The sequence below is a fragment of the Homalodisca vitripennis genome, chromosome 7 (assembly GCF_021130785.1).
Source record: "Homalodisca vitripennis isolate AUS2020 chromosome 7, UT_GWSS_2.1, whole genome shotgun sequence".
In the NCBI taxonomy this organism is placed as follows: domain Eukaryota; kingdom Metazoa; phylum Arthropoda; class Insecta; order Hemiptera; family Cicadellidae; genus Homalodisca; species Homalodisca vitripennis.
Genome location: NC_060213.1, coordinates 42255636 through 42279056, shown reverse-complemented (window position 1 = coordinate 42279056; position 23421 = coordinate 42255636). Strand labels below are relative to the sequence as shown.

At 29.3% G+C, this 23421-nt stretch overlaps 1 protein-coding gene across 1 annotated transcript; it reads left to right on the top strand.

The window, feature by feature from the left end:
* The first annotated feature begins 19596 nt into the window (after positions 1-19596).
* On the top strand, positions 19597-21775 carry LOC124366693 (piggyBac transposable element-derived protein 3-like). Its single transcript, XM_046823292.1, has 3 exons — positions 19597-19637; positions 19983-20336; positions 21586-21775. Exons 1-3 carry the CDS (start codon positions 19627-19629, stop codon positions 21773-21775), a joined length of 555 nt encoding a protein of 184 aa, XP_046679248.1. The 5' UTR covers positions 19597-19626.
* Positions 21776-23421: the final 1646 nt, after the last annotated feature.

The window sequence follows — 23421 nt, the reverse complement described above, 5'->3', positions numbered from 1 at the left end:
TGTATACTTTTTATCTGTAATTTCTTGTTAAGAATTTACCTTTTAACAATTAAACTTTGGCGTTTTACAACGATTACTCTACATTTATAATGACAAAGAAAGTAATTAAAACAACTGAGCTACTATTAGAATGTAATAATGTTACACTGAACTTTCGTGGAGCCATATTAAAAGCATAATATATGTAATCGACAAGTCCAAGAAGTTGGCGCAATTACTTCGTTATAATGGCTAATAATATCACCATATATAAGGCAATTATGTGTAATTACAATTGTTAGTATTTCTATATGCACTTATATTTATAATTTTTACATTATAACAACTGTTATGTTTGGTGTATACTATTTTTAACAAGAAAATATTATGGGGGGTTTCAGGCTAAGAACATGAAATTTTAGGAATATATTTCCAAGGTAGCCGCGTCGAAATGATCAATCAATCAACATCTACGCAATAGATGAGATACTTTTAAAGATAGGAAGGAATAAAATCATAATTTCTTAAGAAAAACATAATAGAAAATATCTGAACAGAAACACTTTTAGTTCTGAAAATCATAGCTCAACTCAATTATTACAAGGGCCATACCACCCTAAGCCGTCACTGCCATACATTTCATAAAAGGATACCATTATCGCAATTCAATTATTTAATTTTGAGTTTATAAATAGTGATTGTCATTAGTGATAGTAAAAAATTATTTGCAAACGAAAACTAAATATTATGAAGATATTATAAATGAATAACTAAAGAAATATTTTATCGGAAGTAAAAGTATAACGTTATTTTCGCATAAAAAAAATCACTTAAAAATACTTAATCAAAACCGACATTTTACAATTCAATACATTCCATAAATTAATAAAACAGATAACTTAAATTGATACCAATAAGCTTAGAAAATTAAACAAAAACTACCTACTGCTCAAACACCAAACCTGGAGATAAAAAGCATACAATTAAATTAGTATCCCAACTTTTGCAATATTGCATGCGTAATATTTGCGAATTTTCCAATTATTTTCATGCACGGTTCAGCTATATCGCGCAGAGGCGTTGTATATACTATGGTCGTGAGATGAGATACGATAAGAATTCCAATTAATGAAAACCAGGTGACCTCGCTGGTCAATTGTCAGGCCCATTTTTTCCGCTCTCTCTAATCTATCAATGAGTGAATTATTTATTCTGAAAGATTATTATTATTATTCATTTTATTATTAAATATATAAAGAAACTTCACTCTTACAGATATATTGTCTAGAGTAATTTAACATAGATCGTCTAGTCATGTTGATTCAACCTCATTAAATTTTATCGTGTAACTTGTTCAAGATCTATCCTAAACTCTTTAGAGGTAAGAATATATTTTTAATATATATATATATATATATATTACACAATCCTCATGTTATAAAATTTTGAGAAAAAAGTCTTAGTAATTCCAAGCTATTTTACATTAAACAAAACATTATTGTGGAAGCTTGTAAATTTTGAATACTAGTTAATGAACCTATTATAATTCATTCATATTCATTGAATTTATAAAATTAAGTTTCTCTTTTTGAATAAAATTAATAAACCAGAGCAAGTTGTTACATTAACTTTACAGAAGCCAAACATTATACACATCTACGCAGCTTGGGGCGTTCTTGAGTTATATTTGGTACTTCTCTCGTAACATTTTACGTCCTACATAGTATAATGTAATTTAAGAATAAAGGGTAGCTACATAATACCTATGAGCAGGCCAAGCCGGTCATAGTATCCAAATCAGTAAGTTGGAGTGTATAAGGACACGTCCAAAAAAGGATGGGTAGTCGTTTACGTAGATTGAAAACTACGAGGCCAAAAGTTAAATGATGGGAAACCTATTTCAGGACGTGGTAGGCTTACTGATGCAATTATTGACAGCATTCAAACATATTATGGTAAAGCAATCCGAGACAACCTTAAAAATGTTGATAAAATGAGAAAGGCGGTGTGGGCGATATATTTTCATCTGCTTTCGACTGACAACTCTCCCCAGCACGAACTTTGCCCAAAGGGTGAATCGTCATGGTGCAAATACCAAAAGTGCCTGTTTTCAGGTGATGAATATACCCATAAAAATTCAGTGCCTGAGCCTATTATGCTGGAAATAAAACACATTTTTAAGGACCTTTCAAATACAAATTTACTTCAAAAATGTCTTTATGGCCGCACACAAAATCCAAATGAGTCATTAAATAACGTCATCTGGACGAGAATTCCCAAAAACAACTTTGTTGGAATAAAAACATTAAAAATTCGAGTGTTAGATGCCATAATTGCATGTAACTGTGGTGCTCTGGGTAAGGTGCAAGTTATTCAGAAACTATGTGGTAATGCTGGAGAAAATTGTGTAGTCGGCCTAAAACAAATTGATCAAAATAGGGTTTTAAATGCCAACAAAGCAGCCTTAGAATGCTTTAAAAATAAAAGAAAACTATAACGAAATGCCAAAAGAAAAAGGGAAGATATGGAAGAAGAAAAAACTGTTGTGTATGGTGCTGGACTCTTTTAGTGTGACAAAAGGACAAGTTTGCAGTTTTTGGCACCTACCGGAAAATCACTTTTCCTGACACTCAGGTACACTTTTTTCATTAACCTCTTTGGTTATCAGCCTGAATTTTTTTATGTTATGTATATCTGTGTGTCCTAATATGTTAACTATAATTAAATTGTTAAAACTGTCAGAAAAAAAATTAAAAATTAATATTTATAAGCAAAAAATTGAAAATTTTAGTGGTTTTTTTATTTTTATGTAATTTTTTTGTTTTAACGTTATATTTACTTATGGATAAGTAAAAATTATTCAGAAAGATACAAATAAGCAATGTACAAAGTTTTACATGTGTACACCAAGTAGTTCTTGTTCTAAGGGTACCTAAACATTACATTTTTAACATGCGCAGTATAGGGACTACAAGGTCCCCTTAAACGTATTAGGGGAGTGCGATAGGAGCTAAATTGAGAGTCAAAGAGAATATATTTCACGTAAAGGAATATACTTAAAACAGTGCTGTCACTGGTGTAGAGCCCGAACTTGAGCAACATTTAATCTTTAAATTTATATTTTAAAATGTACACTCTTTTAACTTATGATGCAGAATTGCAAAGTAATATTTTCCCAAAAATACTTTACAGTTTATGTTGCAGACCCAAATATTAAGAACCTCAAGACTTACTAAAATTGTTTTAATTATCTATAATATTAAATAATACAATAATTATATTTTATTTATAGCACACACAAATAATGTTACATTGGTAAAGAAAGTACATTAAAATTTTAAGAAAAAAAAAAACCAATTAGTAAAAGATAAAAAGTATTTTTGCCTTAGTTACCAGAAAGAACCAAAACAGCATTACTATAATAGGCTGTGATTTAGCAAAATTATTACTCCAGGGATTTGACAAATTTAAATTCTGTCCGTCTGTATTTCAATAAGATGTCTCTAAAACGAACTGTCTTGTAATCTTGAAATTTGGTTTTGATTTTAGTACATGTCAACCATGATTCTCGGCTTGAGATTCCTTTATATTGTTATTGTTGTTACATTTATTACTAAACATAGAGTCAAAAAATAAGATAAACTAATATTTCATCAAATGTAATACTGTCATATGATATTTTAAATTGTGACATTTTTATTCCTACAGTTAAAGTATAAAATCATAATAATGTGGGAAGTGTATTTTAACATTTGGTGATAAGCTTCGATTTCAGGGCACACTTGCATTGTAAAACCCTCCCTAGCTCTCAGGAAGTTATACTATTTGAACACTGTTGTCAAACCTCATTTTACAAAAAAACATGTAAATTTAAGATCTGGCAGGATATCCTCCGGACGATTTTGTTCCTAGACTTAAAATATGCATAGAGATTCAATTATACGTAGACAAAAATTAGGGTCTATATTCAATCATTGATTTATACGAACATAGTATTTGTGTCAATTTACTTTTCCTACGATTAGCTACTTGTGCGCAGGACACCTTAAGAATAAATTATTTAATGATTGGAAATTTTAAATCGACATCAGTAAAATAAGTTAGGCAGCACGTACTTAATTGTACAATTCACATACGTAATGTATGAAGTGCAGCAATATTTCTCTACTTGTATTTAATAACTTAATTCAAGTATCGGGAATCTGCTGATATTAGACTGTGTTAAGAAATTAACCATATCACAATTTTAGCAAAATAAAATCCGAGGCCAGATTTTTTAGGAAAAGTGTTAGTTCAATAAAAAACGTAGCGAGAAAATATTTGAAACGTATTTTATCTGTTGTCAATCAGGATTTGCATATTACGTTCATAACAGACTTAAATAACGAAATATTTGGGAGCCATATATATATATATATATATATATATATATATATATATATATATATATATATATATACATATACATACATACATATATATATATATATATATATATATATATATATATATATCCTTAGTTATAAAAAAATGAAAGTAAACACCACTTCATTGTGGAAAAGAGGCTCAAGAAACAAGAGACAGAATCTGAATCCGTTGAATTGTTTTGTGCTGTATAAATTTTAACCTAGTAAATATAGGTATACTTAATATTTTATATGCAAGGAAAACTAACTACTATTACTTAAATGTGTTACGAACTTATACTGCAAATGGACTAGTATAATGTTAAATTATAGATGAGGTAAAATGATCAATGTAACCTACTTATAGTGTTTCATCAATTTCATATATTCTCGCTGGGGAAATACGTATTGGAGAAATATTGTACTATTAAAATTTATTATAAAAATAGTACAATGCCTTTACTTTTTATAAATGGTGTTTGATAACGTTATCTGCGGCCTAGAATCTTTATTTGACGATCCTTACCGTATGCTTTGAAACTCTAAAAGGAAGCATGTATTAGAACTTGATACTCAAGCGACTGTACATTTTCTATATACAGGAATTCAAATATTTCCCCCAGCATATTCAAACAGCACAAACATTTATATTTCATTTTAATGTATTCAATATGAGATTTTAGTACACTGGTACTTATTTATGAGCACAAATTTCAGGTGATATTTCCATGAATTTATATTTAATGTTGATTAGATACAGTAGCGTAAAGTATTAAAAGATATAGTTAAAAGCATGAATTTCATATTGTATTAAAACAAATTGTGCCGCGGAATGTTTACATTGGAATAATCCAACGAAGTATGGCTTTTTAAATTATATATAATGATAAACAAGCAACCCTTATTAACAATCAGATTTTACTAAATAACAGAAAACAGTTAAAGAACAAAAAAGCGGTACGCCTTTTTGGTTTTCATTTTCTGGTTTCATAACCTTTACAATGGCTCACTAAGCCCTGTTATTTACGAGACAAAGTGATAATGCAATGTTGTTAAGGTAACAATCTTTTCTCATCACTTAAGTTTCAGTAATAAGCTTGGCAGCCTGAAAATGCCGCAGGGGATTGTAAACAAGTTATTCCTGTTGTAGATGCTTTTCCTTATTCTTTTAATACTAATTATTAAATTTATATCTTAAAAAAAAAAAATTTATTAGTGTCAACGGATACAAAACTTACACATATTAAAGAAAATGCACGATTTGGGATACGTTTGAACTGAAAACATTTAGAATAATACTATACATTTACTTTCTAATTATAAGAGATAACAATTTTCAAACGGTATAAGGAACCAAACGTTGATCAGAGTTGTCCTACAAGGATTCTAAAATATTATTATTTCAGGTTACCCTTTAAATTTGTACTTATTACGTCAAAAATAAATAGAGAAATCTACTAAAATAAATGTTTTAAGTTAACTTATTGTCATGATATATTACAATTAACAATAAAACCATATATTTGGAATATCCTTTGGCAAGGACAGTTTTAGTTAGGGATTTGTTACACGTAAGCAATCTTGAAGAACTAGTGAACTAACGCCTTAGCTGCGTTAACGTTGTAACCAAACGTAATTAATATCCCTGTATTTCATCGTTAGAAAATACTGATCTATCTATGCTTGACTGTTTTAATTTTAATTTTTTTTTTTTATTTTAGATTTATTTAAGGTATAAGTTAGTAATTTAATACAATTGTATCAAACTATAGTAAATTTACTCTATAAGATTTCAGGATGGGTGGTTGCAAGCATTTTTAATTTTGTTTTGAATTATACAAAGGGTGTTATAAAATAAGAAGAAGAATAACTTTTACATATTAATTAAAACGTTATTTTCACATTCATCGTTCCTACATTGAAGCGCACTAAACATTAATGCTAACTGCTGGATTGTTTAAAAATAATACAATCTAGTTTTTCTTTATGCAGAATAAAAGAAAAAACCTTCTCTCATAACCTCATATCAAGTTGTCCACATTTCAAATATCTCAAAAATATTAAGTTTTTTACACTAATGCCTTATAGCGCATAGAAGTCAAACTAAATATTTTCAAAGTAAGCACACATATCCAGAGGGTTATAAGGTTGCAGCTCCAATGAGAACGATATCTTTTCTATTTTAAATGTCCTAGACGGAATAAATTATAAAAATCAGCCTTGTGATCTTGAAAGATAAATACAAAGAGGTTTTCCGTTGCGGCGTGTATACATTTAAATCGTTTGACTTATTTTATTTTCTGTACCTATTAAAATTACCTGAAAATCTGGTTAAAGGAAGTTTTAAATGGCCTTTCTAGTTACTAGTTCTGTGGTTTATTGGAGTATTAAAAATAGTTAACGTATAGCATAGAATTAATTTAGGGGTAAAGCCATATAACTAACACTGCGAAAACACCCAAAGAATGTGTCTGGATATCTACTCAGTATCACATTAAGATCGTAAAACAGCATTCTTGAGTAATCAGTGATGTCCAGCTGACGATCTGATGAAATATTTTCACATTGAATTTTGATTGGTTTTGAATATACTTATAAGAGAGTAGTTTTCGGTAAAATCCATCTGGTTATAAAACTTAACATGCTCTATTGTTTCCTCCTCCACGTATTTAATATTATATAAAATGGGAAAAAGCCTTATTTTGTACCAGGAAATCTTATTTCTGCTTATTATATATCCTTCTAAGATTCAGAAGTATTAACAAGACTTTCGAGCCTGATTTTGCTGTAAGATGAAACGATATATAAAAAAAGTTTCTGCTTGTTTTAAAATGTTTTTTAGGTCTTAGAACAAATCTGAGAAAAAATGAAAACCTGTTTTAAACATAGTAACTAAAAATACAATAAGTTATTAGTTTTGGCAATTTAAAATACAGAAGTTGCGTTACTATATCTAATTATCTAGTAATATTATGAAAAAATGAATATTTCGACATTATGTTACACATTTTTAATTGAAATAAACGTAAAATATAGTGATGGCCTTATATTTTTACGGTAAAATTTTCGAAAACCCAAATATATTAGTTAAAACTTGTACGATAAATGGGGGAAAATATTGCAGATTACTTAGCTTGGGCTTTACAAGTGGTAATTGGCGTGGTAATACTTAGTTTTGAATAACCCTAGTACATCAGTACAAAGTTCAGGTATTAAATGTTTTACACGTACCCCTTATTTATTAAGTTATTGTTTCAGTTCTGAACATTTGCGAAACAATAGTATTATACGTAAACTGATAATGCTTGGATGATTATTACATTTTTCAACATTAACATCCATTTAAATTTACTAACGATCTATTTATTAATGTGCAGTTTACTCAAAAATTATTTAGTACCTTCCCGTTCAATGCAATTAAATGCGATTGTTAGTTTGTTGATCCTTCCGTTCAATCATAAAGGACTCTTCATTTGCATTTCATTATCCAATACTAATTATAATTACTAACAATAAACTTGTAGACAGCAATTAAAATGGTTGTTTTGTGGTAGAAATTGAAATAAAATTACAATTACAAAATATATTAGGTCGGTCTTGTTTGACTTAACTATAGTTAACACATACACATAACTGTGTTAGTGTCTTTTATGTTTCTAGTAGTACTAAGAGTATTTTAATAATATTATTAATAGGAAACAATAAAAAATCATAAGCACACAATAATACATTTAGAATCTGAAATACGTATTTTTTAGCATTTTTGGTATAAATATGTCCTCGAGTATAACAAATTTTATATTTTAATGACAGTTTTTTCTTGACTTATAAAAACAAAATATGTTTCAAAAGGTTACACTCATGCCAGATTTTAGGCTTGCGTGGGAAGCTTCGCGTTTACAACAAAGCGACATCCATCTGACGATCAAGAGGGAATCTTAAAGGACTGATTTGTTCAACTTTAAATTTCGATATAGTTGAGGTAGTGCTTCATGTAAAACTTCAACCCTGTAACTTGACGCATTTCAAAGTGATTAGTTATACATAGAAAACAGAAAAACATAGAAATCTGCTTTCGTTACATAATTATTGGAGAGTCTGTGTTGAAATTTTAAGTAACTGAAATTCGTATTGGAATTTTTATAAAATTATGAAACGATTTATTGCCAACTCATTAAAACAAAGAAATAACTTATTTTGACACTTCCAGTCCCAAATCACATTCGACGACAGAATAATCCGAGTTTATTTTCCTCTTCACAACCATGGAATGAGCAAATCATTCACATTTTACAAAATGTATGACGAAAAAAGTATCCCCCCTAAATCTAAAATGTATCTTAAATATATGCAAACATTCTTAATACTATCATTGCATTATTGATGTTAAGCATTAACGAACATTAAGTATGTTTTCTAAGTTTGAGTTAAGTTCTAAGTTTAAAAATTGTGCAGCGAGTTAAACATAGTATTTAAGTAATTTTTCATTTGACAGGCAGCCAGAACATTGAGTTAATGGAAACTTGTTACTACCATACATGGCATAACTTCTCAATCCATAGCATTTTAAATCGTTAATCCGGGTCAAAATGCAATAAAAACTATTTTTTTACTCCAATTATTATTTTTCAATAAGCATGCTATGTGTATATCATACAGTTTTCGTTTAAAAGTGTGCAGTACCGTCTCGTTTTCAAAATATAATTATAAATTAACGATTTTGTATGAAATAAAAACATAACACTATCACATATGTTGATAATTTAATAGAACATGTTATATGTACTTTCTCAGTATAGTATGTGTTTCATTAGATTTTACTTGTTTTGTAGTTGCCAAAATAATTAAATATAAACGAATGTAACCATAGTCCCCTTCTAGTAGACGAAGGTTTTAACTGCCAATGGACCAAATTGTACAATTTTCAATAGTTTTTATAAACTAATAAAGTTTTTGCACCAAGTTCAACCATATGGGTCTAATATTTTGACAAACATATATAACAATGCAAGGAGACATAAAGTCACTTCCGTTAATCATGCGATTTTAATATTTTAACAAAGTTGCTGTAAATATTTTTTATTTATTGAATCCAATCCTACAAATTAAATACTATCTTAATTTAAATACGAATTCAGATTTTTCTGAATATTCCAGAGACAATAAAAATATAATTTTATTTAAATTTATATTTATTTTATTGTCTATAGATTAAATGAGAATTAAATCCATGCTTTTTCATAATATAAAATATAATGGTTATTCATTAAACACCGTAACGAATTAGGTCACTTTTAATCAGTAATTTCGCATCAGACACTAATAAGGACTAATTTATATCCAACATTGTTACAAGGCAAAGTTCAAACATAACTCAAGAACGCCTCAAGCTGCATATCTCTGTATAATCTATGGCTTCTGTCAAGTTTATGTTGTAACTTTTCTACGATTGGCTTAGTTTATTTGGCCTGATAAACCTAACACTTATTGTAAATCGTTTATGTTTTCGTATTAAACCATTGCATAGCTTTATTTTAATCTCCAGTTTAACTAAATCAGCTTGTGGTTACGGAGACTTTTGTTTAATTTTACTGCTTCAATTCTTATTCTTGTCAACACATTTTGTTTTACATTAAAAATATTTATAATCTCTCATTAACAAAGACTTATCAAAACTTAATTTACTAATTTGCCTAAAATCAAATACATAGTTTGCAAAAATTTTTATTAACATATCTAATGTGATGGCTGCATGTCATCTTAAAATAAAGATTACTCCATAGTATTAATAGAAATCCACATGCTCTACTTACTTGCAAGTACATGTATTAATAAGGTAGTTTTTGCCATCTCTAAACAATCATAACAACTAAATTATCTAATTTATAATATATACTATTTTATAGGGAAAACAACATACATTTTTTTGTTACTTTAAGAGATATTTTTAAATACATAACTTACGAATCAAGCATATCTTCATAATAGAACATATAAAGTAAATTTTTCACCTAAGGTAAATATATAGCGATCCTCAAGCGTAGTAAGGTTAGAGTTAAAGAGAATTCAACTCTCATAAATATCATAAAGGGAATACATTTAAATAGTGTTGACATTGGTGTAAAGTGGGATAGCACTTGAAGTAATGGAAGAATATAATAACTAAAGAAATACATTGGACGTTTAATTTCTAAATCAAATTTTAAAATTTACTCGTTTCCATCTTGTCAGAAAATATTTTCTATTACTTTATTGCTTTAAAAATATTTTGCAGTTTATAAATCAGAAACTAAAATATTCAGAACCTCAAAGCTCACTGAAATTTTTATAATTGTCTATGCTATAAAACAACTAAATAAAAAAATAATTATATAGTACATACAAACGTAATTTTACGCTTTTAAGGAAAGTACAATCAATTATTTTGAGAAATCATAATATTGAAATAAAAGAAGATAAAATACCCTGCTTTGCCCAGAGAGCCAGCTGTCTATAGAGACAGTGCTCGAATAGAGAGTACCTTAGCAAAATGTATCACTGGTGGGAGGGTTGGTTATAAAAATTAATTTATGTTTGTATGTCTTTCCACACAATATCTATAAAAAACTTATAAATTTAGAATTTGATTGCATTATAATACATGTTACTCCATTAGGTTCAGCCGAGCGCTTGAAAATATTTTTTGGGATTTTTATTGGTAGCATTGATCAATTTAAAAAAACACTCATTACAAACATAGGTTATTTTATCATGCGGAATTTTTATTCCTAGATTACAGAAAAACTAGATACTAAGTTGATTTTAACATGTGCTTTACTATTTTACCACTGCTTTGAAACCCCATTTTATAAACAAAAGTGTAAATGTATGGTTTTTTAGACTTTAAGCTTTCCATGAAGCTTCATTTCTGCGTAGACCAGAATGTGTTCCATGATGGATTATGTCTAATCCTTGAATTGGTTGAGCATTTTATTATCGTCAATCTCTTTTCCCTATATTTTCGCAGGACATCTAACGAATGCAATTAGGTACGGATTTGAGGTTTTAGAATCAACATCCGTTTTTTAATCCTCTTTTAAATGATTAACGTGAAATTTCCGACGTATTTTTACATTTTTATTTAATAATATATATATCTTAAAAAAATTAAACATATTACGACATAATATTTTGATATGATCAAATGTGTGTTCAATTTTTCTGGAACGAATAAATATACAGAATAGGTCATACTAACCATTCCGGTATTTATAATTTTCTTCCAACACTGTTTAGGCAAGTGCCTCTACTTTCAACTTTGAAACAAATTGTGAATGTTAAATCGGAACGTAATATGAATAAAAAGTTACGGAACCTGATTGTACGCGACCAAGTAAAAGTTAATTTTAACTAGAGTAAATTTAGCCATTACGTTGTTCTATTAGGATGATTAATCAACTATATAGCAAAACTAAATATGTTTGTATTCTATAGAATGAAAGTGGTATTGTAAGAGGAAGACCAGACAAATTTTACGTAATAGTTAAATAAACATTGGTGTCATGAAAGTTATTGCATTAATTTGATTCAAACGTACTGAGGCATCCAAAGCTGGCCTGGATATACAAGAAAGTTAAATTTTGGTATAACTTTTTTTCAGCAGCACAAATATGTATACGTAATTTTTTTCATTAGAGTTGTACAATATGAGGATAAGTGCATTGGTAATATTATACCAGCACACACATAAGGTGATCTTTCCACAAATAGTGTTAATATTTATCAGATTTAATATTGTGATGTCCTAGAAATAAAGTTTATACGTCATACTAACTAAAAGCATTTGAAAACCATATTTCCGTATGTATATAATTAAGAAAGTTTTCTTTTTAAATAATTTATATAAAGATAAACAAACACCTCTTATTTTGTCAAAAGATGTAAAGAACTTTACTAATTCATAGAAAATAATAGATAGGTAACAAAACAATAAGCGGTTGTGGTTTTGATTCCAGATTTCTATATTATTTATAAGGCTCCAGTCTTGGTAATCTGTGTTACGTACCAAACAAAATGATACAGCAATGTCGTTAAGGTAACACTCTTATCTCATCGCTTCAGCCGCACTAATACACTTAGAAACTAGAGAATGCCGCAACGAGTTCTACACAAGTTGTATTCATTGTTGATATTTTTCATTTCATTTAATTATTTCTTTAAAACTTCTCCTCAAGCCAATTTGTTTCTCGTTATAGTCAACGAATCCATAACTTAAAGAATGTAAAGAAAAAGACTAAAAGTGTTATGCAATGAAAAGAATTTAATAGAATCCATGCTTTTACCTGAGACATGTTCCTGGGTATTTGTTCAGTATCTTACAGATATCGCACAATACAGTTATCTTAAGCGATCAGAGATGTCTAACTGACGGTGTAATGGTTTCTGTAGTATATTAAGACTAGGTTTTATTATTTGCCATGTATCCTCAGTAGTTTTCACATTGAATTATATGTTGTTTTAAGTTATAAACTTAAAAAATGAGGTAGTTAAGAGTAAATGTATACAGCTGTTTCCACGCTTGTATATTTTAACTGATATAAATTGAACTAAGGCTTGTATTTTTTCGCATCCAGCATCCTAGAAACAGACGTGAAAAACAGAATTCGATTAGATGATGCTGTAAGTCGTAATAGACTATCATAACAATATATGTGTGTGTGTGTGTGTGTGTGCCCTTTTCCCGTGATTTTTAGGTTCCGGCGGAAAAAAATTACAAAAATAAGTCATATAGTGCCTAAAAACTAAGTTTTGTTAATTTGGAATAATGATGTGTGAAAATTATTTGTTAACATTATAGAAATACTACGTAACCTAAGTTATAGTACAACATCAAGTTAAATTGGTCATCAAAATAAACTTGAAATTTATTAGACCTAACCTTTTTACGACCTACGTTCCAAAAATCCATTGGAGCTAATGAAAATTTTTACGATACATGGTATACAAATATTTGAGATAACGTAACAAATCTTTAATAAAGTGGTGAAAATAACCATAAAACATATATCCGCATTGAAATTATATAATTTTATTTGCCTGCACTCTTTATGTTTTTGCTTATTAATTTGGTTCTGAGCACTTTACGAATATATAACCTTATAAGTAAACTAATAGTGATTAGATTTCATTATCATAATTTTTTTAAGTCCATGAACTATTTAATTTATTATCGATCTATTAATGTACTGAAAAATTATTTCTTACACTCAAGGCCAATGCAATTAACTACGGTCTCTTGTTTGTTGATCCTTTTATTCAATAATGAGTCACTGTTAATTTACATTTAAATATTCTATACTAATTACAATCTGCATAATCCTACTGATATGAATATTCACAATAATTAACACGGTTATCCTGTGGTGCAAACATTGAACTAAAATTAAGTTTTCAAATTAGATAATAAGAGACTTATTTGGCTTTTACCATATACAATATTCTGGTTTCTATTCTGATAATAAAATGTCTTTTAATGACATAGACCATCATATTAATTCCCTAATATATTATCATGTGTAGGAGGAGTAATGTAATGTTATAATTAATACCAAATTATTATTACAGAATTGTAAATCTTTTAGGAGTAACACATTTTTACACAATTTTAGGCAGTAACTTTTAAAGCTAACTGCGTATTGCGTAGCGATTTTATGAAACTTTATCCACTTACTATTACCTAATAAGAAACTTATTTACTCTTTTCACACTGGTGCATCAAAGCATTATATTACTACAAAATATATAATTTAACGCCATAATTCGGACCATCTTGGGAGGTTTAGCATTTAGAACACAGATGATATCAACGCTACGATAAGAGCGACTATTAATGGACTGATGTATACAATTACCAATTTCAATATAGTTGAGGTGAAGACTCACACTAAACTTCAACCCTCTAACTTGACTAATTTCAAAGTGATCAAGTTATACATTCAGAAACAAAGACAGAAATCTGCTTTCATTATGAACTTGGAGCGTCTGCGGTAAACGATTACCTAACTGAAATTCATAGTGGGATATTTAATAAATTATAAACACTCTTTATCACCAACCTATTATGTTCAATAAATTAATGTATCGCAAAATTCCCCCGAACTAATTATTTACAACTGCAGGCTAAAACCGTGTTAATAGCCTCGTCAAAACCCTGTATTGAATAAATCGTCGATATATACTAATAATATGGTGGAAAAAGGGATCCTATATATCCAGCGGGTATCGTAGATAAATGCAAATACACTAAATATTCTATTTTAACTTTTTGTGTAAATAACCTGCATTATATCTCTCTGTTTCTTAGCTGAGATCTCAAATAAAACCCCTAGTTTTAAGAATAAATTAAAGATTTATGTTTTACTTCACTGGCAGATAAGAAATTGAGTTAATTTAAATCTTTTAATACCATACATGAAATACCTACTCCATTTATTACATGTTAATCTTAAATCCGAGTGGTAAAACCCGATAAAAACTATGATTTTTACTGTAGAAATTCTTTTTTTAAGCGTGCTATGTAGAAATTATTGCCTGTAGATATTTTAGTTTGTCGTGAAAAAGTTTTCAGTCTTATGTCTCATTTTCAAAATATAAATCTGAAATGCTCGACTATATATGAACTCAACCAATATAACATTATCACATATGTTGATAAGCTATTACAACTTGGTGTAGGTAGGTTACAGATCCCATTAGTTTGTACTTGTTTTCTCTATCCATACATCATACCTATAAGGCTAATATAACCATATTCACTTTCTATTACACTTACATTAAATGACCTAAGGAACAAATTTGATAATGTTCAATAGCGTTTATAGACTATTTGAGGTCTTAAACTATATAGGTTTAATAGCTTAATAAAAATAGACATTAGTACAAGCAGAGATAAATCGAATTTTGTAATTAGAACCTTCACATCTATTAATTATGTGAAGTCCCTTCAGTACGTCATTGGCTTTTATAATATCTAAATACTGTTGCAGATATAAATCAAAACAACAACACATTATAATGATCGAAATTTGGATACTTTTCAAGATTCTTTATTTAAATATTTTCGAGACTGTAAACTAACTATACTATTTAAATTTAAAATTAAACATGGTAAAATATAATGTAATCTACTTAAATTTATATTAATTAAATAATAATGCGATGTATGTTTGTAAATAGTTTAATATGATAAAGGATTTTTTTGTAATTTATGTCATATTTTTTAAGATATAAGAGACTTATGATCAGTAATTGTGCATCAGATCATATAAGGACTAATTTATATCCAAGATTGTTACAAGACAAAGTTTAAACATAACTCAAGAACGCCTCAAGCTGCGTATCTCTGTATAATCTATAGCTTCTCTAAAGTTTGTCTTGTAACTTACCTACGTTTTGTTTAGTTTATTCAGCTTGATAAGCCTAACAGCAATGGATACGAAATAACTGTGACATGATTACTGAGACATTTACTTAATTTATGTCTTTATTAGGCTTCTTGTCAAAAAAACTATTCTTTTTTACGAAGAATATTGTTAAACTATGGTTTAACAAGAATTGTTTATATTACTTCATTCTTGCCTTTTTATTTAATAATCTGAACTATTAATAATTAATAGTAATAACTTGTATTTTTATATAAAATAAATACTTAAATACACGTATTTGTATCTATCATTGAATCTACGAACAGAGATGGATGTAATGCATGCGTGAGCTTAGTTTTTTATATTTTTTTAATCACAACCGATGTTCTCGCGTATATAGGATTCTTTGGAATAGACATTCTGTCTATAATTCCAAGGTCAACTTCTTAAAATTCCAATTACAATTCGATTATGTCTTAAAAGTGTGATATGAAAGTGCCTGTAGTATAAAATGTGCTCAGATATTGTTTATATTTTTGACTCTACATGGAAAAGACTTAAATAATTAGTAAGAATCTAAAAAGTGAGATTGCTTCTTTTGGGCGATCACTAATTTCCCTACCCGCATTATTTACTTAATTAATAGTTCCAGAGGGGAATGTCTATGTAACCTAGGACACCTTACTTATAAAGGCATTTTACCTTTATATAGCATAAATTATAACTCCCTTAAATAGATAGGGTGTTAAACAAATTGTTAAACAGAAAAATCTGTTGTTTAATGAAACTGAAATCTGCGTTAAGATGAACTTCACTACATACAGTAAATTCACAGACTCTGGGGTATTCAACCAATTTCAGGGTAGCAGGTAAGGCAGTAATAGTCTGTGCAGATCTGACGTTGAGCAACGCTGTATCCGAATGCCAATCCCATTTTTATGTTCTTGTTCAACTTTTAGAGCTCTCTTTATTTACATATTAAATTATATCAAATTTTCACATTGTCAGTAAATTCTCACACACGTATGAGTTTTAGAAAATTTTTCTTAGCCAACATAAGTTATAAATATTTATAAAATATCGAAAGGTACATTTTTTAACAAAATGAATTCTTAATGTCTTAACTCTAAAGGTTAAAAACTAGACCTTTCCCCCACTAGCAACAAAACAAAGGTTAATTTACACACTGATCATAAGATTATACTCACGAGAGTTATAGCACGTTTAGACACTGACCCTAACTGTGCGCCAAATATACGTGTTATTTATATCATAAAGTTGATATTTAGAACATCCGACTATAACTACACTTGGAACCATACTAATTCTTTTAAACACCCAGCTTGTATTTAATTAGAAAGTTTAATTGATTAACACCAATTATGATTTATCATAAATACTTATATCACTAATGATAGTAATATCTTATCTTAGAGAAGCCTCCCTTGTTTGTGAATGCTGTTTTGAGTACCTTTGGTCTCTTAAGGCTTCAGGTCTTTTTGACTTAACCAAAACTCGCTTTAAATATCTGTTTTATCAACTCGTACAACAAAATTATGCCATATTACGACAAAAATTTCCCGTTTTATTCGTAATCTTTAGTAGAATGTTAAACAGCACTATCAATCTTTGTTATTACCTACCAACCAGTATTTGTGTGTAAGGATGAATGACAAGGTTAAAATTAGTTGTTATATTAGTGTAGTTTATACCAAATATCCATTAAAACATATACAGATAATACTTATCTATAAAATTGTGAATTACTACTTTTGAGACAAGCACGAATAACTGTAAAAAACTTTATCTTTAAAATTTTACATAGAAGAATACATAGAAGCTTATACTTGATAACTTAAAGTATTTAACGATGTTTAAGATTTTATATTAAAAAATTAGTACTTCCATATTTTAGTTTTACCCTAAAAAAGATGATATTTTAGCTCATTAAATGAACATTCAGATGATACATAAGCAATAACTACATGCATATTTTGTACGTAAAGATTAAATGTGTCGTGTTTAAATCTTAATATATTTTTTTGCTTGGCAACATTTATTAAGTTCTTGATGGATTGGGATAGCTTTGTTATTTATATTTATATAAGACTCAAATCTACTTTGCGCTAAAGTAATTCATATACCTAACCGAATAAAAAAGAATACTCAGGTTTTTTATTATTTATTCTCAGATGTAGTTATTCACTCTGATGACAGCGACGAACCGCTTTACGTCATCATCGCCTGCTCTATATATGCCTTAAAGTCTATACATAAATTTGTTGCAATAAAATCCTTTCTACTCGACCATATAATTTATTAAATTAAAGAAAAAAATCGTTTTATGACATGATCTGTTACTGTACTTTTGAGATTAGAAAAGAAGAAGAAGCTCTAACATAATCAAACTCAAAGGAAAAAGTTATACACACTCAATGGAAAAATATGTTTCTTCAGACAAAGTATTGAGATTAGTAGATATCATACAAACAATTCTGACAAATGAAAATGTAAAATTAAAAGCAAACATTGATAGGTGTTTCCTTTCAGTGCCTAAATTTATGAGAAACTTAGTAAACGTATTGTTTATAACCATATACTTCGCTTTGATGGTGAAAGGAATATAGTAAATTATAAAACTTAGTTCATCCTATTTTGTCCAGTGGTTTCATTACATCTTCTGAATAATATGTATGTAAATTTTCCTTCAATAAATATTTAAAATCAATTGAATTGCTTTAAGGTTCAACCAGAAATCTTTTGTAATTGTATGATACAAAATTAGTGACGTACGTTTCAAGTTTTAGAATCTTTAGACAGTGTACTAATTTAAGCATTAATAAAGTTATTTGATTGATACTAAACTAACTTTGTTTATAAATTCATACCCCTGAATAAGAGGATGGTTTCTAACTTTTCAAACATTTTTTATATCATTGAGACAATATTGACTATCCAAAATTCTCTTGACTATAACAAGAAGATTATGTAAACCTCTCCTTTTTATCTATTAACACGTCTCTATAAAATACAAATGTATATCTAATAGTAATTATATTTCAATTTGTATAATTCTTAGTGATAAATGGATTGGGACAGTTTTGTTAGAAGTATGTTATAACCAACCTGTTATATTGTTTGTGTGGAATAAAAAAGCAGCTAATAAGAATGCTTTTTGCATTTTAAACAATTACTTTGGAACAACTAGAAGTACTCTTGTACTAAAAGCATAATAACTATGCGTGCTTAGCGGAAAATGTAAACACTAATATCAGTCAGTAATAGAGGGAAAATATGATATTCGTATTCTAAGTTTCTTCGGTTACGTTTTAGTCTGCTCAGGTTAGTAACAAGAGTACCTCAAAAATAACTCAATTAATTAGTATTATTGGATCAGGATCATTGATAAAAATAAAAGAATATCAATTCCGAGTACACCATATGATACCTTTGTCCATGGAAAACTGTTTTGAGAGAAAACGTGCGTAAAAATAATATTAATGAAAGGTTCTTTAAGCAAAAACTGGCGAGACTTGTCAGTATTTATTTTAAGAAATTAGGTCTTACATTCATAGGACAAAGAGCATCTTTTGAAGGGCGTTTAAAAAACCCAGATATGCCTAGTGACCTATATTTAGGACACTTGTAGTGTTCTCCATAAAGCTTACTTCTGAAGTAGTTTCAGAGCTTTTTCCAACAGGTGGCAGGGTGGTTGCTGTCTTCAGTAAGAGCTACTGAATGCATCTGAGCAACAATCAAGTGAATGCTTCAACTAGTTTGTTTCTTTAGACTAGTTTACAAAATTTAGGATTTCCAATCAACTTCATGAGCTCTGCGCCATGTGCGAAAAGTAAGTACAATACTATTATTTCGTAGTTTTTAAACCTATATTAAGTACATTTCCTAATAACTGGGACTAACTAGTTATTACATTTATCTTGAAATGTGACCGTTCTAAATTCAGACCGTTTATAGGTTATGTTTGGAATTGGCCCGTCCTACATGTAGTCCATGTAGGCATATGTACAACAATAATGCTTCCCACTCTCAAATGAGTTTCGACCCTTGTATTTCAAGTCGTGACTTAGTAATTGGGTTAAACTTTTTGTTTTAAGCATCAATACAATTTTTTTTACAGTTATTTTATAAAAAATTCTGAAAAACCTTATTATTTATCGTACTTTGAATTTTTTAGGAACTTGAACCTTCATGAAATTTTGACGATGCTAGAAGATGAAGAGATCCAAGTGCCACCTGATGAAGAAATTGGCGTATATATTCAGCCACCAATCAATGCAAATGATGATGTCACTGATGAGGATTCTGGGGATGAGGACATGACTTCAATCCATCATCTTCCAGGAAACCAACTATTGGCCCCGGCTGAAGTTTCCCAAGAATTTGAACTGAGTGACAACAAAGATGAAGAGGATCCTTCTTTATCACAACCAACCTTACCCTCTAGTTCAGCGAAGATGGACATAGCACAGCCACCAAATAAAAAAGTAAGACGAATTCAGAATTTCACTGAAGAGAACCAGCAAAAAAGGTTAGTAAGCCATTTCACTAAAAAGCAGTACAAATGGGTCAAAGAGGACCTAAAACTAGATGATACTATTTGGAGTAATAGACAGGAAGTACAACAAAAATTAACACCAATGGAACAGTTTTTTCTGTATTTTCGATGATGATATTGTAGATTTATTAGTTGAGAAAACAAATCGTTTATGCGGCATTACATAACCGTTTAGGTGATGTAACTGTCGATGAAATGAAAATGTTTCATAGGAGTATTGTTGTTGAGTGGTTATGTTCCATTACCTCGAAGACGAATGTTTTGGGAAACAGCTTTGGACACTCGCAATGAATTAGTTGTAAATGCAATTTCTAGAGACAGATTGAGTTTATTATGTCAAATTTGCATGTTTGTGATAATGACAACCTCAATGCTGATGACAAGTATGCAAAAGTACGTCCATTGTTTGATGCATTGAACAAAACATTTTTTGATTACGCACCACATGAGGAACACCACTCAGTTGATGAGTCTATGGTCCCCATATTTTGGGAGGCATGGTTTGAAACAATTCATCAGAAACAAACCTATTCGCTATGGTTACAAAATTTGGGTTGGTGCTACACCCCAATGGCTATGTAGTTTGGAAAGACCCCCTACCAAGGGAGCAGCCACACCTTGACCCTCAGTAAGAACACTTGGGCCTTGGTGCCAGTGTTGTTTTGCAGTACTGTGATGTTCTGAAGAAGAATGGTGATTTCCCCGTACTTCTTGTATTTTGATAATTTTTTTTCTGGTCTACCTTTGTTTGAGAAACTGTCCCAAAAGAATATAAGAGCTATTGGTACGGTGAGAGAGAACAGAATAGCAAAGTGCCCACTGACTGATAGTAAAGATTTGAAAAAGAAAGAAAGGGGAACTTTTGAATACGAAAAAAGTATGTGATGAAAATTTAATTATTGCAAGATGGAATGACAACAGTATTGTCACTGTTGTTTTTCAAATGCTGTTGGTGTACAACCCATACATCAGGTAAAACGCTTTTCACTTAAAGCCAAGAAACATGCTTTTCATCCCTCAACCAAACCTCATACACCAGTACAACAACAAAAAAATGGGCGGAGTGGACCGGTGCGATCAAAATATGAGCCTGTACCGAATCCAAATCAGAGGTAAGAAGTGGTATTTCCCTCTGATCTGTGACTGCATTGACAGTGCAGAACAAAAATGCCTGGCAACTTCACCGCCATGCGGGAGGGAACCTTGACCACTTGTCTTTCAGACGCAGACTTGCCTGTAACCTGCTAGAAACATTTGGTAAAGGGTGCGCGTCAAAGGCTGGACGGCCATCGAAACAATCAAAAGTGGACTCCAGGTTTGACAGATTGGACCACCTTGTTGTTCCTCAGGAAAAGCAAACGAGATGTGGGCATTGCCATGCCAAGTGCACTACCAGATTGCCAAAAGTGTGATGTTGGTCTTCATACTAAATGTTTTATTGATTACCACACAAAGCCATAAACTACAAATGCACTTACTAAAAATTTTATTTAAGCTTGTTTTATATATCTTTGTTAAAAACACAGTTGAATTAAGTACATAAAACATATATATCCAATGTAAATGTAACCCTTCTAAAAAATAAAAAGCATTTTTGGAATATTTTAGCATTTCACTCATATTTTCCTACTGTCCTATATATAGGCCACCCATTATTTACTAAACGACGATGAAATTTTTTACAATTATTGTTAAAAATGTGTTGAAAGAATACATTTATAGTATAAAAAACTGTAGAATTAAAAAAAATTAAAAAAAAATAATTCAGGCATATCTGGGTTAAATCAGAAAATTGTGAGCAATAAAGGCAGAAATCGAAATAATCGTATTTCAAAGTAAAATTAAGACCGAGGGTATCTCTATTTAAGCATCAGCTAATAAAAACCAAGTAGATCGTAAACATGGAATCTGAATAAATGCAATAAGCAATTTTTTATCGTTGTTAGTGCTTGAAAAAAAGTTTTATATAACTATTTCTGAACTTTACTCACGTTTTTTCTTAAAACTACTGAGGGAACGGAGAAACGTTTTAGCCTACTGGGTGTAAAGCTTAGGGGATTTCTCTTAAGCTCAAATATAGAAAATAAATTTTTTTATTGTCGATTACAAAATTAATTTTAATTGTAGCGTTTATAGAATTATTAAATTTACTTCTTAAAGTTATTTTCTGAATTAAAATATGATAGCTCATTATTCTAAAGCATACAATGGTTTTCATTAATAATATTAATTTGCCTCAAAATTATTACTGACAAACTGAGATAATAGATGTAATAGTGTTAAATACACTCACTGAAAATATGTTAGGCAATTGAAAGACTTTGATTTGCTCATAATCTATAACAGGTTAGTGTTATGTTTATACAAATATAATTATAAGGTTATATATGCACTGAGAATTATTGAAGATAAAGTATGATCTACAAAATTTTCTTCGTTGTAAAGATCGAGGAACTGTTCATTATGTTTGTCACATAAAAATGACATAAATTATGTTTGTCCAGTAGGTACTTATTATATACAATTCTTGTAAAAAGAAGTAGTGCCTAATTTAACTTAATATTAATTTCTGATACTGCAAAAACACTGGCTTTCAAAATTGTACGATTAATGTTTTTTAATATATATTAAAAACTATTGATCCCACTGAACACTCACTACAAAAAGAATAAATACCCTAGTTGATAAATTTGAAGTTTATTTTCTTTCCACTTCCCAATAAAATATATTCAAATATTTCTATATATCTTTTTAGTTAATGTAACATTTATAAATATTTTCAATAAACGATTCAAAACATACGCAATCGATGAATTAAGTTAAGTTAATTTTCAAGGTAACAGGCAATAAATTCTTTAAATGTTATGGAAGTAATTATCGTTCCAACTTTTCATTTAAAGTAGTGAATCGCGAGTTCAGTCAGCATAAAGGACATTTATCTAGTTCTTTGAGGTAATTAACTTCTTGGAAAGTCATGATGCTTAAGACTGTTTCTGTTATTAAAATATCCTATTTTAAGATAAGAAGGTGTTATTTCTTTTTATTATGACTAGGCTCT

Bases quoted from the DNA above. Each gene is read 5' to 3' on its own strand.
- LOC124366693 (XM_046823292.1), top strand. The intron at 20,337-21,585 runs GTTAGTAAGCCA...CTTGTCTTTCAG, and splicing joins GAAGAGAACCAGCAAAAAAG to ACGCAGACTTGCCTGTAACC.